Source organism: Leucoraja erinacea, chromosome 5 (genome assembly GCF_028641065.1).
Source record: "Leucoraja erinacea ecotype New England chromosome 5, Leri_hhj_1, whole genome shotgun sequence".
NCBI lineage: Eukaryota > Metazoa > Chordata > Chondrichthyes > Rajiformes > Rajidae > Leucoraja > Leucoraja erinaceus.
In genome coordinates this window covers 94,388,491-94,410,355 of record NC_073381.1, presented here as the reverse complement: position 1 = coordinate 94,410,355, position 21,865 = coordinate 94,388,491, and the positions used below count along the sequence as shown (strand labels likewise).

The 21,865-nt window shown below is 45.7% G+C and overlaps 1 protein-coding gene across 9 annotated transcripts in view; it reads right to left on the bottom strand.

Annotated features, from left to right (window-relative positions):
* The window catches only part of LOC129697600 (phosphofurin acidic cluster sorting protein 2-like), a 154,483-nt gene that overhangs the window by 3,939 nt on the left and 128,679 nt on the right, over positions 1-21,865 (bottom strand). For 7 of the 9 annotated variants that reach the window (XM_055636289.1, XM_055636290.1, XM_055636292.1 and 4 more), the window contains 5 exons: positions 18,693-18,725; positions 13,644-13,686; positions 8,613-8,655; positions 5,360-5,498; positions 1,566-1,789 (listed from right to left, as the gene is read on the bottom strand). In XM_055636289.1, the coding sequence (XP_055492264.1) occupies positions 1,566-1,789; positions 5,360-5,498; positions 8,613-8,655; positions 13,644-13,686; positions 18,693-18,725 (482 nt within the window). Of the gene's footprint in view, positions 1-1,565; positions 1,790-5,359; positions 5,499-8,612; positions 8,656-13,643; positions 13,687-18,692; positions 18,726-20,925; positions 21,319-21,865 lie in introns of those variants that run through there. The other 2 variants (XM_055636291.1, XM_055636298.1) reach the window with 2 other exon arrangements.

The following is a 21,865-nucleotide window of genomic DNA, read 5'->3' as shown; positions in this document are numbered from 1 at the left end:
TGAAAACTATACTCCAAGTACAGCCTCCCCAATGTCTTCTGCAACTGTAACCTGATGTCCCTACTTTGCATATGTTGGACATTGGACGGTCTAGATCAAAGGGACCACAGGAAGGGGTGTATTGGACAGCAGGTAAGCTGAGGTGAGAGTGAACAGTGGATGGAGTGTATCAGATGGCGGGCAGACAGGGTTACAGGTGCCGGGGAAAGGAGCGTATCTGCTGTTGCTAGACACAAAATGCTGAAGTAACTCAGTGGGACAGGCAGCATCACTGGAGGGAAGGAATGGGCGACGTTTCAGGTCGATGTCAGGTGAGGGGGCGGGACAAAGATAGAATGTAGTTGGAGACAGTGGGAGAACTGGGAAGGGGATGGAGAGAGAAAGCAAGGGCTATCTGAAGTTAGAGACGTCAATATTCATACCACTAGGGTGTAATACTACCCAAGCAAAATATGAGGTGCTGTTCCTCCAATTTGCGCTGGGCTTCACTCTGACAATGGAGGAGGCCAAGAACAGAAAGATCAGATTGGGAATGGGAGTGGGAGTTGAAGTGCTGAGCCATCGGGAGATCAGGTAGGTTGAGACGGACTGAGCGGAGGTGTTCAGTGAAACAAAGCTGTGCTTAGTCTTGCCGATGTAGAGATGTTGACCTGGAACAGCAGACACAGTAGATGAGGTTGGAGGAGGTGCATGTGAACCTCTGCCTCACCTGGAAAGATTGTTGGGATCCTTGGATGGAGTCGTAGGAGGAGGTAAAGGGACAGGTGTTGCATCTCCTTCGGTTGCAGGGGAAAGTAACTGCGGACGGGTGGTTTGGGTGGGAAGGGATGAGTTGACCAGGGAGTTTCGGAGGGAACGGTCTCTGCGGAAAGCAGAAGGGGGTGGGGATGGGAAGATATGGCCAGTAGTGGGATCCCGTTGGAGGTGGCAAAAATGTTGGGGGATTATGTGTTGTATGCGACGTTTGATGGGGTGGAAGGTGAGGACAAGGGGGACTCAGTCCTTGTTACGAATGGGGGGAGGGGGAGGTAAGAGCGGTGCTGCGGGATATCGAGGAGACCCTAGTGAAAGCCTCATCTATAATGGAAGAGGGGAACCCCCGTTTCCTCAAGAATGAGGACATCTCCGATGCCCTAGTATGGAAAACCTCATCCTGGGCGCAGATGTGGCTTAGACGGAGGAATTGGGAGGATGGGATAGAGTCTTTACAGGAAGCAGGGTGGGAAGCCTGAAGAAGAGCCAAAACGTCGCCCATTCCTTCTCTCCAGAGATGCTGCTTGTCTCGCTGTTACTACAGCATTCTGTGTCTACCTTCAATTTAAATCAGCATCTGCAGTTCTTTCTTACACACGTATCAGCTGTTGGAACGCCTGGGTCAGAGGGGGAGAGTGCACCATATGTTTGGCAGCCTAGGTTCCAGGGATGGGGTGTATCGCCGGTCGGGCTGTCTAGCTCAGAGTGAACGGGAGAAGGTCAGACCCCGATGGCTGTGTCCGAGGGATCTCTCTCCCCACACGTGTTGTGTCCCCTGTCCCTGTGACTACATTTCCACCACCTCTCCTCACCTTTCTTATTCTTTTCCTTGGTCACCACGGTCATCAGCATAGTGGCCGGCGGCACCATCTCACCCCCATTTGGAAGCCGTGTGACTTGCAGCGAGCGGAAGTTGCTCTTCAATGTGTTCTTGCTGCCGATGTCTCGCTTTTCCCCGTCTCTCTTCTTGTCGGGCACCTGCATCGTCCAGTAATCAACCTGCAGCCCCATCACCTCCCCTCCAGCCCCTGGCGGACTGACCATGGAAAGAATAGCCATTAGATTCAGCCTGACCACGCACCGATTCACACGTGCCTGCATGTGCATGGTGATATGCCCACCCACTTGTGCATGTACACACACAGCTGGACACCTGTGTGCATGCACTCTCACATGGATATGGCTGCACAGTCACAAGCCCACACTAAGGAGTGAGGCCGGTACGAGAGGAGAGCGAACCGGGGTCTGGCCTACACCGCCCTCCTGGTCTGGTGCGGGAGCACGGGCGAGGAGTAGGACGTGGCGTCCAAGGAAGGAGACAGATGGAGACCTGGGACTTCCCAGGAACTGGCACCGCTCATAAGGATCGGAGCGTAGACTTTGCACGTGGCGCCAATACATGGTGACTACTGCATGTGGCTCTGTAGATTATTCCTACATACAGTGCTTGCCAATGGGGAATTGGGGGTATGGTGAGACTCTACTGGGCTGTTTGGAAGGAAAATAATTTCACTGTGTTAACAATTAACATACTGTATGTGACAATAAAAAGCACTATTGACTCTATAGACACGAGGACAGACATGCGTGCTCACATGTATGCACACACACACACACTTGATTCAGCACTTGGGTTAACGTAGGCCCCAGTTCCGCACTGCCTAACTCTGCCCTGGCTCTGGGCTGCTTGCTCATCTCCCCAAGCTGGACAAGGATGAACTACTCAAGAGCTGCAGATTTTGCCCCTCAAGCTTCACCACTCCTGGATGTGGTCGATCCCTCTCTCTCAATCATTTCACCTGCCTTGGTGCAACATTCTTGAGAAATTTACTCCACAAAACTCAGAATGTCCAAATGGATGCACAGCCTGTTGAGGGAAGAAAATGGGGATTTCTGGTGTGTGGAGGTGATTCCTGACACTCTTCTAATGGCTCGGCTGTCATTTTAACAGCAGGCTTGCTGGCGCCAACAGCCACCCCCTGAAGGACAGTAACTATTCTGTCAAAAGGAACAGACATAGATGACAGTGGGCCTGGTGTTGCTGAATGGAATCACCTAGAGGGTGTTCACTGAATGGCATGACATGATGGGCTGATAGGCCTTTGTCTACGCTGTTTATTCTCTACTCTTGTGCAATCAGAAAGGGCAACAAGACCCCTATCTACAGTCTGTGCACATTGCAATCCTTGGACTTGATATTTAATTTAATAATGTCGGGTTACAGCAATCTTTCTCTTGACAGCTGGAAACTAAGATTCAGTTATTCTTTGGTAGACAAAATGCTGGAGAAACTCCAAACTGCTGCAGCATCTATGGAGCGAAGGAAGTAGGCAACGTTTCAGGCCGAAATCCTTCTTCAGACTGATGTAGGGTGGGGGGGGCGGGAAGAAGAAAGGAAGAGGAGGAGTCAGAGGGCTGAGGGAGAGCTGAGAAGGTGAGGAGACAGTGAGGGCTACCTGAAGTTGGAGAAGTCAATGTTCATGCCGCTGGGGTATAAACTGCCCAAGCAAAATATGAGGTGCTGCTCCTCCAATTTCCGGTGGTCCTCACTGTGGCCGTGGAGGAGGCCCAGGACAGAAAGGTCGGATTCGGAATGGGAGGGGGAGTTGAAGTGCTGAACCACCGGGAGATCAGTTTGGTTCTTGCGGACCAAGCGGAGGTGTTCAGCGAAGTGATCGCCAAGCCTAAGCTTAGTCTCACCGATGTAGATCAGCTGACACCTCGAGCAGCGGATGCAATAGATGAGGTTGGAGGAGATGCAGGTGAACCTCTGTAGCACCTGGAACGACTGCTTGGGTCCTTGAATGGAGTCAAGGGGGGAGGTAAATCGATAAGTGTCGCATTTCCTGCGGTTGCAAGGGAAGTTGCCCGGGGAGGGGGTGGTATGGGTGGGAAGGGACGAATGGACCAGGGAGTTACGGGGGGAGCGGTCTTTGCGGAAAGCAGACAGGGGGGGAGATGGGAAGATGTGGCGAGTGGTGGGGTCACGTTGGAGGTGGCGAAACTGACGGAGGACAATTTGTTGTCTGTGATGGCTAGTAGGGTGGAAGGTGAGGACTAGGGGGACTCTGCCCTTGTTGCGAGTGGGGGGATGGAGAGATAGAGCAGTGTTACGGGGTATAGAAGAAACCCTGGTGAGAGCCTCGTCTATGGTAGGGGAGTTGAACCTCCGTTCCCTGAAGAATGAGGACATCTCTGATGCCCTGGTATGGAACACCTCATCCTGGGAGCAGATGCAGCGTAGACGGAGGAATTGGGAGTAGGGGATGGAGTCCTTACAGGAAGCAGGGTCTGAAGAAGTGTAGTCTAGATAACCATGGGAGTCAGTGGATTTATAGTGGATGTCGGTCAGAAGTCTATTACCTGTGATGGAGATAGTGAGGTCAAGAAATAGTAGGGAAGTGTCGGAAATGGTCCAGGTGTATTTAAATGCTGGATGGAAGTTAGTGGTGAAATGGATGAAGTCAGTGAGTTGTATGTGGGTGCAGGAGGTGGCACCAATGCAGTCGTCGATCGTAACTCCCTGGTCCATTCGTCCCTTCCCTCCAGTACCACCCCCTCCCCGGGCACTTTCCCTTGCAACCGCAGGAAATGCGACACATGTCGATTTACCTCCCCCCTTTGGAGGAGTAGCACCTCATATTTTGCTTGGGCAGTTTGCATCCCAGCGGCATGAACATTGACTTCTCCAACTTCAGGTAGCCCTCACTGTCTCCTCCCCTTAGCTCTCCCTCAGCCCTCTGGTTCCTCCTCTTCCTTTCATCTTCCCCCCTTCCCCTGCCCCACCCCACCCTACATCAGTCTGAAGGAGGGTTTTGGCCCGAATTGCTGCCTATTTCCTTCGCTCCCGCTGAGTTTCTATAGCATTTTTGTCTACCTTCGATTTTCCAACATCTGCAGTTCCTTCTTAAACATTCAGTTTATTCTTTGTTCCTTTTACAGAGCCAAACACAGCATGGAAACAGGCCCCTCGACCCACAGTCCACGCTCATCATCTAACCCCAGGCCTTTGGACTAATCGTACCGAGTCCCATATATTTCCTCACTTTCCCGTCAATTCCCTTCAGATTCTACTGACACACCAAGGGTGACTTACAACAGCCAATTAACCAGGCCCTGCTCTTCTCTGGGATGAGGGAGGAGACCAAAATACACAGGGGGAATTCCACGCAGTCACAAGTTGACGTGGTAAATTCCACACAATGCCAGAGATCAGGATTGAACCCAGGTTTCTAGAGCTGTGAGGCAGTGGCTCTCCAATTTGATCAGCTGTCTCTAGCTGGTGGTATTTACAGTGATGGTTACCTAGATAATCTCAGTCTGCATCCCATCAGAGATGTTCCCAGTTCTCTCAGTTCCTCCCCCTCTGTACTTTATGAAACACACTCGCTTGCTCATTGTTCTAGTGCTAATGATGGGACTGCGACTTGCAGTGTTAACTGATTCTCTCTCCACTGAGGATGCTTGACCTGCTGAATGCTTCCAGCATCCTTTGTTTAATGTTATGGATTTCCTGCATTTGTGGCCCTGCAGCAGGAACCATCAATAGAAACTCTAGAATCCACCAACACAACATTCTGCCCAACCAGCCCCTAAACCCCCTTACCAAGATCCGGACAGCACACCAGAGACAGATGGGGATGGTGGCGGTGTGGCGTTGGTATCTTTCGTGTAAGCCGTCAGGCTGGTGGTTGGCGTTGGAGATAAGATATTAACATTGCACAAGTTCGCATCATCAGAGTCAACTAAAGAGAAGATTGTGTATTTGTTAGACCATTGAGAAGCACTGCACACGAATAGCCCCTTCTGCCCACAATGTCTGAGCTGAACATGTTGCCAAGACCATTACTAATCTTCCTGTACATAACTGATATACCTCCATTTCCTGCATACCCATATGCTTATCCAAAAGGCTTTTAAATAGAGTCAGTCATAGAGTGATACACTGTGGAAACAAGCCCTTCGGCCCAACTTGCCCAACACCAGCCAACATGTCCCAGCTACACTGGTTGCACCTGCATGCGCTTGGTTCATATCCCTCCAAACCTGTTCCATCCATGTATCTGTCTAACGGTTTCTTAAATGTTGGGATAATCCCAGCCTCAATTAGCTCCTCTGGCAACTTGTTCCATATATCCACCACCCTTTGTGTGAAGAAGTTACCCCACCGATTCCTATTAAATCTTGTCCTCTTCACCTTGATCCCATGTCCTCTGGTCCTCGATTCCCCTACTCTGGGCAAGAAATTCTGTGCATCTATGCCACAAATGTATCTGCTTCAAGCACCACACCTGGAAATGCATTCAAGTCACTCACCACCCTCTGTGTGAAAAACTTGCCCAGCACATCTAGTTTAAACTTTGCCCCTCTCACCTTAAAGATGTGTCCTCCAGTCCTTGACATTTCTACCCTTGGAAATAGGATCTATCTACCCCATCAATGCCTCTCATAATTTTATATACTTCCGTTATGTCTCTCATCAATTATTCTCGGGAAAACATTCTATTTGTTCCACGTGTAGCTAAAACCCCCTAATCCAGGCAGTTTTCAGGGAAACCTCTCCAAAGCTTCCACATCCTGTAAAGGGGCGACCTAGAGTGCACATAATACTCCAAACTTGGCCTCGCCAAAGTCTCATAGTGCTGTATCATGACTTCCTAACTCTTATACTGCATGGCCCCGACCAATGAAGGTGAGCATAACATACACCTTCCTCACCATTTTATCTACTTATGTTGCCACCTTCAGGGAAGTATAGACCTGGATCACAAGAGCTTCAGATCCCAGGATCCCTGAACATCAATACTGTTAATGGACTTGCCATCAACTGTATACAGTACCTCGCGCTTACATTCAACCTGCCAAAGTTGCAACACCTCACACTTCCAGTACATACAACACAGAACAGCACAACCCAAGAACAGGCTCCTCGGCCCAGTGTCTGTGCTGAACAAGATCATCACGTATCTACTTGCAGATAAGCAGTATATCTCCATTCTCCGGATATCCATTTACCTATCGACAATCTTTTAAACGCCACATTTGTACCTGCCTCGCAACATGTTCCAGGCACTCACCACCCTCTCTGTAAAAACACTTCTTTAAACTTTATCCCTCTGATTTTCAATCTAAACCCTCTGGGATTTGATTTTTCCATCCTGGGAAAAAGATTCCGACTGTCTACTCTATTCATGCCTCAAATAATTTTATATACTTCCATCAGCTCTCCCCGCAACTTCCGTTGTTCCAGAAAAAACAATCCAACAAAACACTTGCCCCGATTAAACTCCGTCTGACATTTCTGTAGTTAATCTATATCCCGCTGTACATTTTGACAGCCTTCCTCACTGACTGCAACTCCTGCAGTCTTGGTGTCTTTAGCACACTACATTGGTATTGCTGTATTATTATTAATAAACTGTGCAAATCTCGACTGCGCACACACACTGCGCGCACACACACACACAGACAACCCCCGTTTTATAGGGGGTAGGCCATAGAAAAGCCTATTGTGATTTTCCGCAACATGAAGCTATATTATAAGAGTTTAAAATACATTGTTTTGTGGGAGCAAATGCTTATTTTCTACCTCAGATGTTGTGGTAGTGATCTGTGATCTTTGGAAGGACGAATTGCTGCCACCTGATGCAAGGGTCACCTCTACATGACGCGCATGACACTCAAAATGTTACTTCTCACAGCCTATAGACACCCTTCCCATCACCGACTCTCCCATGACACTGCATCCCCTCCTACAGCCCATATACTCCCCTGTCATCAATTCTCCCTACTCACTGAATCTTCCCCCATGCTCCTTGGACACTCACCCAGGACACCGCACCTCCCCACCTACTGAATCCCCTCTCTCAGCCCACAGACTCACTTCCCCATCACTGATGCTCCTTACCCACTGAACCTCTCCTCCCAGACAATATCCTCAACCCTAGTCACTCTACACCCAGTAGCCCCCTCCACAACCTCTTGATATTCCTCTATCACTGGTTCTGTGCATCACCAGACTCTCATACAACAGTACAGCACAGACTCAGGCCCTTCAGCCCAAAATGTCTGTGCTGAACATGTTGCCAAGAAAAACTAATCTAATTTGCCTGCATATGATCCACATCCTTCCATTCCCACATATCCATGTGTCTATCTAAAAGACTCTTAAATGCCACTATCTTAATAGCTTACTCTGGCAGTGCATCCTAAGCACCTTCCACTGTTTATAAAAACCTGCCTTCCACATCCCCTTTAAACGTTGCCCTTCTCACCTAAAGACTATGTCCTCTAACCTTTGATATTTCCAATAAAGGTTCTAAGTATCTACGCAATCTATGCCCCACTTAATTTTATATACTTCTTGCAGGTCTCCCCTCAGCCTCCGACTCTCCAAAGAAAAGAATCCAAGTTTGTCCAACTACTCCTTATAGCAAATCCCTCTAATCCAGGCAGCATTCTGGTAAATCTTTTTTGCATCCTTTCCAAAGCCTGCACATCCTTCCTGTATTGGGGCGATATTCTAAATGTGACCTAACCAAGTCTTATAGAGCTGCATCATGACATCATGATTTGTATACACAATGGCCCACCTAATGAAGGCCAGCATGCCATACACCTTCTTTATTACTTGCGTTGCCATTTTTAGTGAGCTATGGACCTGGATCTCAAGATTCCTATCTCCAAGACTCCCAAGAAGCTACGCAGACAGTGGAACTGTCACTAGACACCACTGCTTTCCGGCCTAAGCTCCAGGCATCTTCACCCGCCGACCTCGAGTGTAGAAACCAAGCATAAGTTTGATACTCTGCCTGTTGGTAGCGGCAAAGTATCACGTGGGTAAAAATGAATGTACCCACCTGAAGCTGACAGTGACTGTTCCACAATGCCCACTTTCACCACCTGTTAGAATTACAGACGTCATTACTGAGTCATTATTACAATCAGTTCATCAATGGGTTTAATACAGGCATTGGATATAATTATGTCAACGTGTTTAATATTGTCAACGGTCAACAGGTCTAATATGGTTCAATACACTCCGTTAGTTTAACATACACAGTGAATTTAATAAAGTTAGTGAGTTTAACACAGTTATTGGGTTAAATCCGCCTGATGGGTCAACAGTCTCATTACTGTATATAACCGGATCAATGGGTGTGACACTGTCAAAAACCAAAGAAATTGCAGAGGCTGGACATCTAAAATAAAAACAGAAAAAGCCAAAATACTCAGCAGGTTAGGCAGCATCTGTGGGAAGAGAATCAGAATCAATGGTTCAGGCTGAAGACCCCTCATCAGAAGTGGGGTGAACCTGCAGGGAGGGTGTGGGAGGGGGGTGGCTCGGACAGGGTACAGGCTGGGTTGAGCGTGGGGATAAGATATAAACAAGTTTATCTAGTCAATGCGTGAATGGCAGCAGTTAGAGGGTGAGAGCTTGAACAGAAGAACATAGAATTGACAGGCCCTCCACTCCGAGTGGAGCAAGGAAAACAGGGAGGAAACAAACAAGCTGAGTCGATACCACAGATGTACAACTGATAGAAATGAAAATCATGTTACTCTGAAAAATTCAATCTGGATCCTGTATTACAGTGGCTTGCAAAAGTTTTCATACCCCTTGAACTTTTCCACATTTTGTCACGTTACAACCACAAACGTAAATGTATTTTATTGGGATTTTATGTGATAGACCAACACAAAGTGGTACATAATTGTGAAGTGGAAGGAAAATGATACATGGTTTTCAAATTTTTTTACAAATGAAAAAACTGAAAAGTGTGGCGTGTAAAAGTATTCAGCCCCCTTGAGTCAATACTTTGTAGAACAACCTTTTGTTGCAATTACAGCTGCAAGTCTTTTGGGGTATGTCTCTACCAGCCTTGCACATCTAGAGACTGAAATTTTTGCCCATTCTTCTTTGCAAAATAGCTCAAGCTCAGTCAGATTGGATGGAGAGCGTCTGTGAACAGCAATTTTCAAGTCTTGCCAGAGATTCTCAATTGGATTTAGGTCTGGGCTTTGGCAGGGCCATTCTAACACATGAATATGCTTTGATCTAAACCATTCCATTGTAGCTCTGTATGTTTAGGGTCGTTGTCCTGCTGGAAGGTGAACCTCCGCCCTAGTCTCAAGTCCTTTGCAGACTCTAACAGGTTTTCTTCCAAGATTGCCCTGTATTTGGCTCCATCCATCTTCCCATCAACTCTGACCAGCTTCCCTGTCCCTGCTGAAGAAATGCATCCCCACAGCATGATGCTACTACCATCATGTTTCACAGTGGGAATGGTGTGTTCAGGGTGATGTGCAGTGTTAGTTTTCCGTCACACATAGCGTTTTGCATTTAGGCCAAAATCTTCACTTTTGGTCTCATCTGACCAGAGCACCTTCCTCCACATGTTTGCTATGTCCCCCACATGGCTTGTGACAAACTGCAAACGGGACTTCTTATAGTTTTTTTTCAACAATGGCTTTCTTCTTGCCACTCTTCCATAAAGGCCCGATTTGTGGAGTGCACGACTAATAGTTGTCCTGTGGACAGATTCTCCCACCTGAGCTGTGGATCTCTGCAGCTCCTCCAGAGTTACCATGGGCCTCTTGGCTGCTTCTCTGATCAATGCTCTCCTTGCCCGGCCTGTCAGTTTAGGTGGACGGCCATGTCTTGGTAGGTTTGCAGTTGTGCCATACTCTTTCCATTTTCGGATGATGGATTGAACAGTGCTCCGTGAGATGTTCAAAGCTTGGGATATTTTTTTTATAACCTAACCCTGCTTTAAACTTCTCCACAACTTTATCCCTGACCTGTCTGGTGTGTTCCTTGGGCTTCATGATGCTGTTTGTTCACTAATGTTCTCTAACAGACCTCTGAGGCCTTCACAGAGATTTATACTGAGATTAGATTACACACAAGTGGACTCTATTTACTAATTAGGTGACTTCTGAAGTCAATTGGTTGCCCTGGATTTTATTTAGGGGTATCAGAGTAAAGGGGGCTGAATACTTTTGCATGCCACACTTTTCAGTTTTTTATTTGTAAAAAAATTTGAAAACCATGTATCATTTTCCTTCCACTTCACAATTATGCGCCACTTTGTGTTGGTCTATCACATAAAATCCCAATAAAATACATTTGCGTTTGTGGTTGTAACGTGCAAGCCACTGTATGTACGTTTTTGTACGTTTTGTCTACATTTATCTGCCTTTGATGTTGCTGCAAACAAGATTTTCATTATATCTGTATCTCCCTATACTAGTGCATATGCCAATAAACCTAACTTGCAAAGTGCCCAGATGGAAGACAAGAGTCTCTTCCCCAAGCTTGTGCTGGACTTCACTGTGTAAGTGCATGAGGTCATAGATCAATGTCAGACTGGGACTGGGAGGGAAAATCAAAATGGATTACAACGTGCTTAAGGTCTCCCCTGTGGACTAAACACAAAGAAGTCACTCAATCTGTGTTGGTTTCTTCACTGTAGATTCATAGAACTATACAGCATAAAAATACGTCGTTCAGATCAATATGTCCATGCTGCCCAAGTGGCATTCTGGGCTAGTCCCATTTGCCTGCTTTTGGCCCATATACCTTACATATTATATATCTGTCTCAATGCCTTTCCAAATGGTTAGACGGGAAGGTAGGATCAAAAATAATCACAGGTAAACCAGCAAATTGCATTTAAAATTGGCTCAGAGGGAGGATTCAAAGGGTACTTGTGGAGGGTTCAAGTTCACGTTCACGTTCACATTTATTGAACGTTGTTAGTCTGATTAGACGGATATATAGATAGGAAGGGTTTAGAGGGATAGAGGCCAAATGCCTATCGCTGATTATAGGCCTGTGACCAGCGGGCATGCAATCTGCACATTTGTTTAAATTTGTAATTGTACCCGCTTCTACAGCTTCCTCGCATTTTGTTTCAGATACAGACAAGCCTCTCAGTGGAAATGTTGCCCCTGAGCTCTCACCCTAAGCCGATGCCAACTAGTTTTAGAATCATTTACTCTGGGGAAAAGATTGTGGCCATTAATTTTATTATTGCCTTTTCATTATTTTGTATAATTCAATAAGGTGAATTATTGCCTCCAGAGCAAAAAGTCCCAGCCTATTTTTCTCCTCTCTGTAACTGAAGCCCACAAATCCCAGTGACATCCTGATCAATCATGTCTGAACCCTTTCCAACTTAATGACACCCTTCCTACAGCTGGGAATCTAGAATTCCACACACTACTTCAACAGTGCCTCTATGTAAGAAGGAATACAAGGAGAAGCCTGGGAAGTGTAGGCCAGTGAGTCTGACATCTGTGGTGGGAAAGGTACGACAGAGTATTCTGAGGGATAAGATGCATTAGATTGACAAGGGGTGATTAAGGATAGTCAGCACAGTTTTGTATTGAGGAGATCTGAAGATGTAATTATGTCTCACAATTTTTTCGAAGATGTAACCAAAAAGGTTGATGTGGTCAGAGCTGTAGATATTGTGTAAAGGAATTTCAGAAAGGATTTTGAGAGCTACCTGCAAGGAGGGTCGCCGAGAAGGAAGGAGGACCAGCGGCATGCCACCAAGATTGAAGGGGGGCCCAGCGGGGGATCGCCTGCTGCTATGTACGGTGCAGGCAGAAGATAGGACTGTTCAAAGAACTCTGTGACTTTGTCGGTGCCAGAAACGTCGCAACTTGTGTACTGCCTGGGTGAATTCTGCAGAATGATTTTAGCATACGGGTTGTATGCAAAACAAAGCATTTCACTGTAGGTAAGTACATGTGACAATAAAGTATAATTGAATCAATGAAGGTTCCGCATAATAGGCTGCTCTGGAAGGTTAGATCACATGGGATCCAAGGAGAGTTGGACAAGGAGTGGATGGAAAATTGGCTTCGTGGAAGGACGCAGAGGGTGATGGTGCAAGGTTGTTTTTCGGACTGGAAGTCTGTGACTAGTGGTGTGCCATTGGGATCGGTGCTAGGCTCATTGCCGTCTGTGATCCCTATCAATGATTTGGATGAAAACGTACATGACATGATTAGCAATTTAGCAGATACGCTAAAGTGGGTTGCATCGCATACAGCGAAGATGGTTATCAAAGGTTACAGCAGGATCCTAAACAGTTGAGCAAGTGGGCACAGGAATGGTTGATGGAGTTTAATGCAGATAAATGTGAGATGTTGCATCTTGGGAGTATAGGAGATTGACACAAAATGCTGGAGTAACTCAGCTGGTCAGGCAGCATCTCTGGGGAAAATGGGTTGGGACACTTCTTCAGACTGATAGTAAGGGGGGAGGGGGGATTTGGAAGCAAGAAAAAACCATGACAAACCAGATAACCTCAGGCTTGGTGGTTCCCCGATAGGCCAATTGTTGGCTACTAACGACGAGTTCCCAAGAGGGATACATAGACCTGGTTAACCAACTTTTAGTGGAGGAAAGGGAGGGTGGGGGGTTGGACAATGGGGAGAATAGCGAGGGAAAGAGGGGGGGGGGTGGAGGGAGTATATATAGAAGTTACCTAAAATTAGAGAATTCAACATTCATACCGCTGTTGTTGTAAGCTACCCAAGCAAAATATGAGGTGCTGTTCCTCCAATTGCGTTTGGCCTCACTCTGCCAATGGAGGAGGTACAGGACAATCTGCCTGAAAACCTGCCTCTTGCCCTTTGCAGCAGCAGTACAGCGCTTCACCTTTTGATCATTCACAGCTGAGGGAATGAACAAAGGCAAGCAGCATACCCTTTCTTAAACTAGCCCATTGTTAATGTGAGCAACATGGGGTGGATCTCCAAAGGAAGAAATAGAATCTTGCAGAAATGACTAAATCTTTCCAGGTACAATAAAAACTAACTGGGACTCAGTTAAGACTGCAAACAAGACTAACGACAGAGCCTGAAATACTTACACCGACAAAAGGGATGAATTTCTGGCAGGAATCCTCATCAGGGCTGCAGTGAGAGAAGACAAGCAGAATTATTCACAGTGCTAATGCACAGGAACACACGCACGTGCACACACACACACACACACACACACACGTACTCACCATTCCCTATCTCTTCCACATGGACCAACATCCATACAAAGACAATTTCACACAGATAGTGAGACCTCAGCTCAATGAAATGATCCCAGAAGTAATCTGCACACCACCATAGGCAACCAAACTCAATCACAAATCAAACATACTGCCTCCCCTGCAAAATAATGTCAAATTACTCTCCATAAACTCTTCAATACATCAGACTCAAATCAATTGCACTCCCTGTAATAGTATAATACTCCCAACATAAACAAGATCAAATCATCACATCCCCTCAAGATCATCTCAAACCAAGCTGCTACTATATAATCTCAAAAGTGTACACTCATTCAATTAACCTCAAAAACACAATCAAACCCCACATCTCCAAAAATACCCCAAACAAATCTCAAATCAATCTCTGAAATAATGTCAAATTAACTACACCTCTAAATTAACCTTACAGTGGACCTAGGAAATAAAAATTCTGCAATATCTCCTATTAACACATCTCCACAAGATACACTCAAATCAACTTCCATTGCTAAAATACTCTCTGATCAAACCCCTGTTAATTTGATGAAAGTATTTAAGGAGCAATTTATTTTTAATTGATAGGTGCGTGTTCCAAGTGAAGCATGGGTGTGAGAGGGTGCAAAGTTGATTATTTCTTGATTGTCAAGCTAGGGACATTGGCGTATGTTAGTGTAAGGGCAAAGAACGCTTTCGCAAATGAGGATTTTGGGGCTACAGAATTCAAGTTAATTGGGACGATGCAGGAGATGTGACAGATTGCGTGAGTGGACAGCACACGAAGACACGTTTCGGGCACATTGAGTCCAGGGAATGACAGCAGTAGTGAGTGCACCTGCAGCCACCACATCATAACAGCCATCATTGTTCTGTGTTCCTACACTCAGTTCAGAGTTGTACGCTCATTAAAAATCTCCCTTGACACTTCTGCTAGTAGAGGGACATGTAGAGGGATATGGGGCAGATACAGGCACATGCAACTGACTCCGGTAGAGATCTTAGTAGGTCTGTTTTTGTGCTGTATAACTTTATAACTCTTTAAAGGTATATGTGCGGGATTTTGTTTGGGAGTGTGTGTGTGAAAATGTACAAGTGTATGCTCCTGTGTATACATAAACATGTATGTCTGCATATGAGAGCGTGGTGCAGAGTGCATGTATGGCAGCTTTGTGTATTGTTGGGGCACCCCTATGGCGAGCAGTTGCATGCACAACTCTGATGAACAGGCGGGATGCTGGAGTGCGCTCGGTGCTTATGGAATGATGCCCTGACATTGTCAGCAAGAGTCAAAAGCAGAGCAAAGAAGGATGTGGCCACCATTCTGTGGTAAGTCTAATCCAACCATTCCTAGTGTTAACACGCTGCTCTGAATTGTAGGTCCTCTTGTACACACGTTTGTAGATGGACACCACAAACTCACACCTACAGTATGTAGGCACACACAAGCTGTCTAAACACCCACACTGGACCGTTTTGTTCTTTACACACAAACGCATAGATAGACACACACACACACACCTTTCATCTCCCATACCTTCATGGACACAGTCTTCCTTTCTTAGTCACATACTCATTGACAGACAGAAATACACTCAAGATACACACACAGAATGATCAAATACAAAGGTTGTTTCAAGACAGCCAACCAGCAAAGACTACAAATCTTTGATGAAGTAAAACAAGCTGATAAATGGACTACAGTTGATGTTGTCTAAATTGATTTTCATGTAGCTTTTAACAAAGGGATGGGGAGAGGCCTGATAGACAACAGGTCTGAAGAGTGTTCCGAAACAGAGGGGGATTCACGTACATAGATCTTTGAAGATGGCAGGTCATATTTGGAAACCTATTGGAAGATGTGTGGAATCTCAGGCTTCATAACAGAGGCATTGAGTGTAAAGGAGGGGTGGAAGATTGCAACCTTCACATGGTACGCCCTGTTTCGACGAATGCAATCAGCCCAGCGTGCACAATCAAATAAGATCAAATAGAACAAGTTGTCCTACAACTTTAGGCTGTGCAAGCCATGCGCAAGAAGAAGAAGAAGAAGAGTGTAGAGGAGTGAAGTTGTGCTGAATCTTTATGGGGTTCGGGTTAGCCTATAATTGGAAAACCAAATCTGGTCATCATACTAAGACAGGCTGTGTAAGGGCAGGGGGCACAGATTGAGGCTTTGGGTAAGAGCTTTAGGAGTTCCATAGTGACCAAAATCTTACTACCCCAACAAGATTGGAATTGGGGACATCAGTGATTACAAAAGAAAACTGGATCGATGCAAGAAGGAAGAGAACTTGCAAGGAAATGGACTGACTGGTCCCCTGCAGAGGGGCCCACATGGACTTGTTAAGACTAAAAACCTCTTGTGCAGAACTGACTTTTATGACCATGGCATGGGCATGTAGACATTCACCAACACACTCAGAAATACACAGGCTCTCTCTCTCTCTCGCACACATACATGCATGCTGCATGCACTGTCACACACACACACAACACACACACCACAGAGGCTCACACACCCACACACATATATTTTCTTGTAAACTATTAAAGCAACATTTGATGTTTAGGCAAGGCACTGATAAGGAGAGTTTAAATAGGGAATTTACATAATCCTGCAAGTTTTTATAAAATTTTGTCTGTGGCATGAGCTCTGTGTTATCCGGGGTCAGTGTATGTGGTCAGAGTTACAACTGAGTAATTTCATATTCACACACACATACACATGCGCACACACACACACACACACATTCCCAGGAGTCAATATGGATGCAAAATGTCATAAAGGAGAATATATTTTCCTGGTTCTTCCTACTAATCTCCTCCAGTGAACAGGTTTGGAATGAGTGCAGTTAGTGCTTTAGTGCTAGGGATATTGGTGTGGGATAGACCCTGCGCTGGTTTGGTTCTCCAGCCAGAAGAATTAGAGGATTTTGGAGACTTGTGATAGCAGTAGCTTCTCACAGCCTGAAATGTTTGCTGTAGATTGTTCAGCTCTGAGAAAGTAACCTGCAAAAGTAGATTGGATGCCAACTCATAGACTCCAGTCAACATGAGCGACGTGGTGTCCTGACTGTGCTCTGTCCACGGTGATCAACCATTAAGAAGAAACTCCTACCTTCTCCAGCAGAGGACACCATGGGTGGCTGAGAACAAATAGGAGATCAAGGAGCAAATTCAGCAAAAAATAGGCAATGCGTTCAAAGACTGAAAGCCCCTTGAAGCCTGAAGGGAAAGAAACAGTTCACAGGGAACTGAAGGATGGCCCTGCAAAGAGCCCTCAAACTAAACTGCAGATCTGGGACCACTGGGCTCCACGGGGGGTGGAATGCATCCTGGACAAGGATTATAACAGAGCTGTATAGTAGTTTATTTAGTATATTTGTTTGTCGTGTAATATGGTGGTGGGTTCTGGTTTGTTTTATTGTACTATAAATATTATTTTTAATAATTGAATACATTTTTTGATGAAAAAAAACTGCAGATGGTAGGTGGAAACTCAGCAACTCGCTGACAGCCATAATATTCATTGATTTTTAAGTGCTGTCAAGACCTCGTATAGCCTTAATAGCCCCGTTCCACTGTATGAGTTCATTCACGTGCTCTCCCGATTTTTAAAAAATAATCGAACTCGTGGTAAGCACGTAGAATGAACGTAGCGGGTACGTCGGAGCTCGGGGACAACTCTTAGCGGCTCGTTGGTACTCTAACAGCAGGTAAGCTCGCTAACGGCAGATATTCGGGAAGACTCGCTAACGGCAGGTAAGCTCGGGAAGACTCGTGAAGATTTTTCAACATGCTGAAAAATGTCCACGAGAGCCCAGAGGCCATTACCGTAAATCTCCGAGTTCGAATCAGGGCAAACTCGGGGAGAACTCTTGAATGAACTCATACAGCGGGACAGGGCTTTTAGGGCCTGTCCCACGATGCGAGTTTATCCAAGAGCTCTCCCGAGTTTAAAGAAAAAATCAAACTCGTGGTACTTCATCACGAGTATTTATTTACTCTTGGAAATTTTTCACACTGTTGAAAAAACTTCATGAGTTTCACGAGCTTACCGCGTTTCCCGAGTACCTGCCATTAGCGTTATGAGCCGCTACAAGACGTCCACGAGCTCCAACGTACCCGCTACATACTTATCACGAATTTGATTATTTTTAAAACTCGGGAGAGCTCTTGGGTAAATTTGCATCGTGGGACAGGGCCTTTAACACCCAATGTCCACCCTACCGGAAGACTGGAGGTGAACCTATCGAGGCAATCAGGACCCAATGGAAGGAACACCGAAGATCTGACAAACAGTCTCTGTTCTGTAACAGCAAGTCAATTATTTTCTCTCCAGAGACCTTGTCTGAGCTGATGGGTATTTCCAGCATTTTCTGCTTTCATTTCAGAGTTGCATCTGCTGTTTATTTGACTTTCACTCCAAAAACCTCCTCAGCCACAACTCCAGCCCACAGCCATCAATCTAATCCAGCCTTGCTGCCTGACAAGGCGGCTTTAACACGCACACATATGCAAAAGCACACATACTCTCATTTCTCCGCCAAAGTGGAAATCCCAGACTTACAAAGAGCACATAGCCGTAAAGAAGCACATGGGAGATGTTGCACAGGCCCAGCAGAGCACACGATGATGCACTCTAACTGTATCACAAACCAACACACTCAGCCACATACAGACACACTTGTCAGGCACTCAATGCAGACCCTCATAATTGCACACCTTGCTCTTTCACTCATGCACACTGAGTGAAAACTCCACACAATACATTTCACAGCAGAAGGCGAGCAAGGTCATTTGTTGTAAGGCAGGTTGTCACAATGGGAAACAGAAGTGTGAAAACAAGAGTGTATGTTTGACAAGGACAAGGCAGATGTCAGAACACGCAGCAGATACCTGATATATAAATCAAAATATAGGCTCCTTTTCCTAGATGCACACAAAAGTGAAAACAAAAGTGTAAACATTACCTGAGAATACAAAAGATAAGAAGATTGAACATGAAATAAAGTCCAACCCAACTTCCCATCTGCCAGAAAGGAACGACTGTGACATTCCAAATGTTTTGTTCCAGACACTGTTCTCAACCTGCTTAACAGGATGCCAGCACCAGCTGGGTCTTAGTAAAGGCAGAGTGAATCACATCAGAGTGGATCACACAGCAGCTCTTCCTCTCTGCATTGAGGCCTAGTCAGGACCTGACCATTCCCAGGCTGGAGAGTGGGGAGGTGGCTTACTGTCCGCTGGTGGCCGACACAGAGATGGGATTGTGTACTCAGAGGGTGTTTGAGTTTTAATTGGAAACTCTAAACATTTCAAACATAAACCAATGGCAACTCATTGTACACAATACCAGGACAAGTTCATGAGCCAAACACCTAATCAATGGAATTATGGAAAATATCATTTCTCACTCGATAAAAAGCTTTCAGTGAGCAGTATACTTAGCCAGAGAACGAACAACTGGTATGGCAAGAAAATTGCCCATTTTTCTCTCTGAAGACTTACAAACGGAAGACAAGTTCCGTGCTGACCCTCGGGTCCTGACCACACATCCATCTCAGACCCCGTGCCAGCACCAGTCGAAACTGGTTACTATTGATTCAATTTGGGTAGGTGGAGCCCATGTAACAAGTACAGAATGGAGTACAGTAATTGAGCTCTCAGGCTCACCAATGGCCTGTACTGTTCTAACCAACAGACTGCTATTCTAAATTTCAAATAATTGCCAGCTCATTGCAAAGTAACTCCAATAGGCAAGGAAATTGAGCTGGTGAAAACCCATTCCTTCAGTACTGCTAAAACATGCTGCTACAGCACTACTTCAGCAACCACCCCTCATCCTCCACCATTCTTCACCATTCACACCACACCTATCCACCCCTCATACCAGTGCTTTCCAGATTCCACAACCCTCTGGTGTAAAAGATTCTTCCCAAATCCCCTCCAAACCTCTCCCTCCTTACCTTAAACCTATTAGACAACTCTGCTATAAAGGAAAGGTTTATTACAGTCTACCCTAGCTACGTTCATCATTCTGTACACTTCTATCAGGCCCCCTTCAACCTCCTTTGCTCCAATGAAAACAAACCCAGTCTCTCTTCGTAACTGAAACATCCCAAGCAATGTCCTGGTGAATCTCCTCACATTCTATCTAGAGAAATAGGATAGATCAACTATGATTGAATGGCGGAGCGAACATGATGAGCTAATTCTGCTCCTATCACTTATGAACGTGAAATCACATCATGAAGTACTTCGAGAAGCTAGTCATGAAGCATGCTAACTTCCAGCAGCCCAGACAGCCTTGATCCACTGCAGTTTGCATACTATTGTACAAAGTCAGAAAGCCATCTCCCAGCCCCTGCCTATACATCACCTGAACATCTGATAACAAGGTCACCTGCAACAGACTCGAATACATTGACAATAGGTCTGCCTTCAACACCATATCCTAACCAAACTCATCTCCAAACTCTTGGACCTAGGAGATAGCAAACCCACCCCACCCCACCTTCTGTTGAATCCTTGACTTCCTGACCCATATACCACAACTGATGAGGATAGGCAATAATACATTTTCCATGACAATTCTCAACACCAACATGCCTCACGCGTGGATGTAATCGTAGCATCTCATGTTCACAACTCCCTCCACACTCAAGAATATGCAGCCAACTTCCGTTCTAACTCCATTTATAAGTTTGCTGAAGACACCACTCTAAAGAGCCAGAATTTGAACACTGACGAGACAAAGTAAAGGAAGGAGAAAGAGAGCTTAGTAACATGGTATCAAGGCAACAATCTCTTCCCCAATATCAGGAGGTTGAAGCAGCTAATTATTGACTTCAGGAAGCGTGGAGGAGTAAATGTCCCAATCAGCAACAACTTGTCCTAGGCCAACCACGTTAACGTAATGGCCAAGTGGGCACTCTAACACCTCTATTTTCACAGAACATTAAGGAAGTTCGACATGTCTCCGACGACCCTTACTGACTTCGACAGATGCACCATAGAAAGCATCGTGTCAGGGGGTATCACGGCTTAGTTTGGCAACAGCTTTGCACAAGACCACAACACATTGCAGAGTTGTAGCCCAGTCCATCCCACAGATCAACCTCCCCAACATCAACTCCATCTACGTTTCACGCCTCCTCGCAAAAACAACCATCAGAGTACAGGACATTTTTCACATGGGTCATTCTCTCTATTCCCGTTGGGCAGAAGAAACTATGCATATACCACCAGATTCAGGAATGTATCATTTATGTTTTTTTGTGTTGTCAGAGTGCCTGTTATGTTGCTGCAAGCAAGATTTTCATTTTTCTTGTACCTCACTGTAATTGTAGATATAACATAAACTTGACTCCACTCGGTAGTTCTGGCTTGATCTCGCACTTTGATCTTATACACCTTTATCAGATCACCCCTGATCCTCCTGCGCTTCAAGGAAGATAGTACCATCCTGCCCAAGCTCTTCCTATAACTCAGGCCCTCATGCCTTGGCGACATCCTCGTAAATCTAATGAGATACATAGATAGGAAAGATTTAGAAGGCTATGGGCATCTTTGTTGGCATGGGCAAGGTGGGCTGAAGAGCCTTCTTCCATGCTGTGCAACTCTATGACTCTATTTCTATGAAACCAGTCTGATATCGGTGTCACAGCTGAAAACAGTGTCAACAGACATTTCAACGTCACCAGTCTAATATCAGTATCATCAGCCTGTTATCAGTGCTCCTAGCCTGATTCTAGTGCCACAGTCTGACAGTAGTGTCAATAGTGATATCAAATCACCAGTCTGATATCAGTGTCACAGCCTGATATCAGATTCCCAGTCTGATATCAGTGTCACAGAGAGATATCAATGTTGCCAGCTTAGTATCAGTGCCACCAGCCTGATATCAGTGTCATAATCTGATATTTGTGTCACAGCCTGACATCAGATTCACAGTCAGATATCTGTGTGACAAGCTGATATCAGTATCAGCAGCCTGGTATCAGTATCACAGGCTGATGCCATCGTCACCAGCCTGTCACCAGTTGACATCAGTGTCACCAGCTTGATAT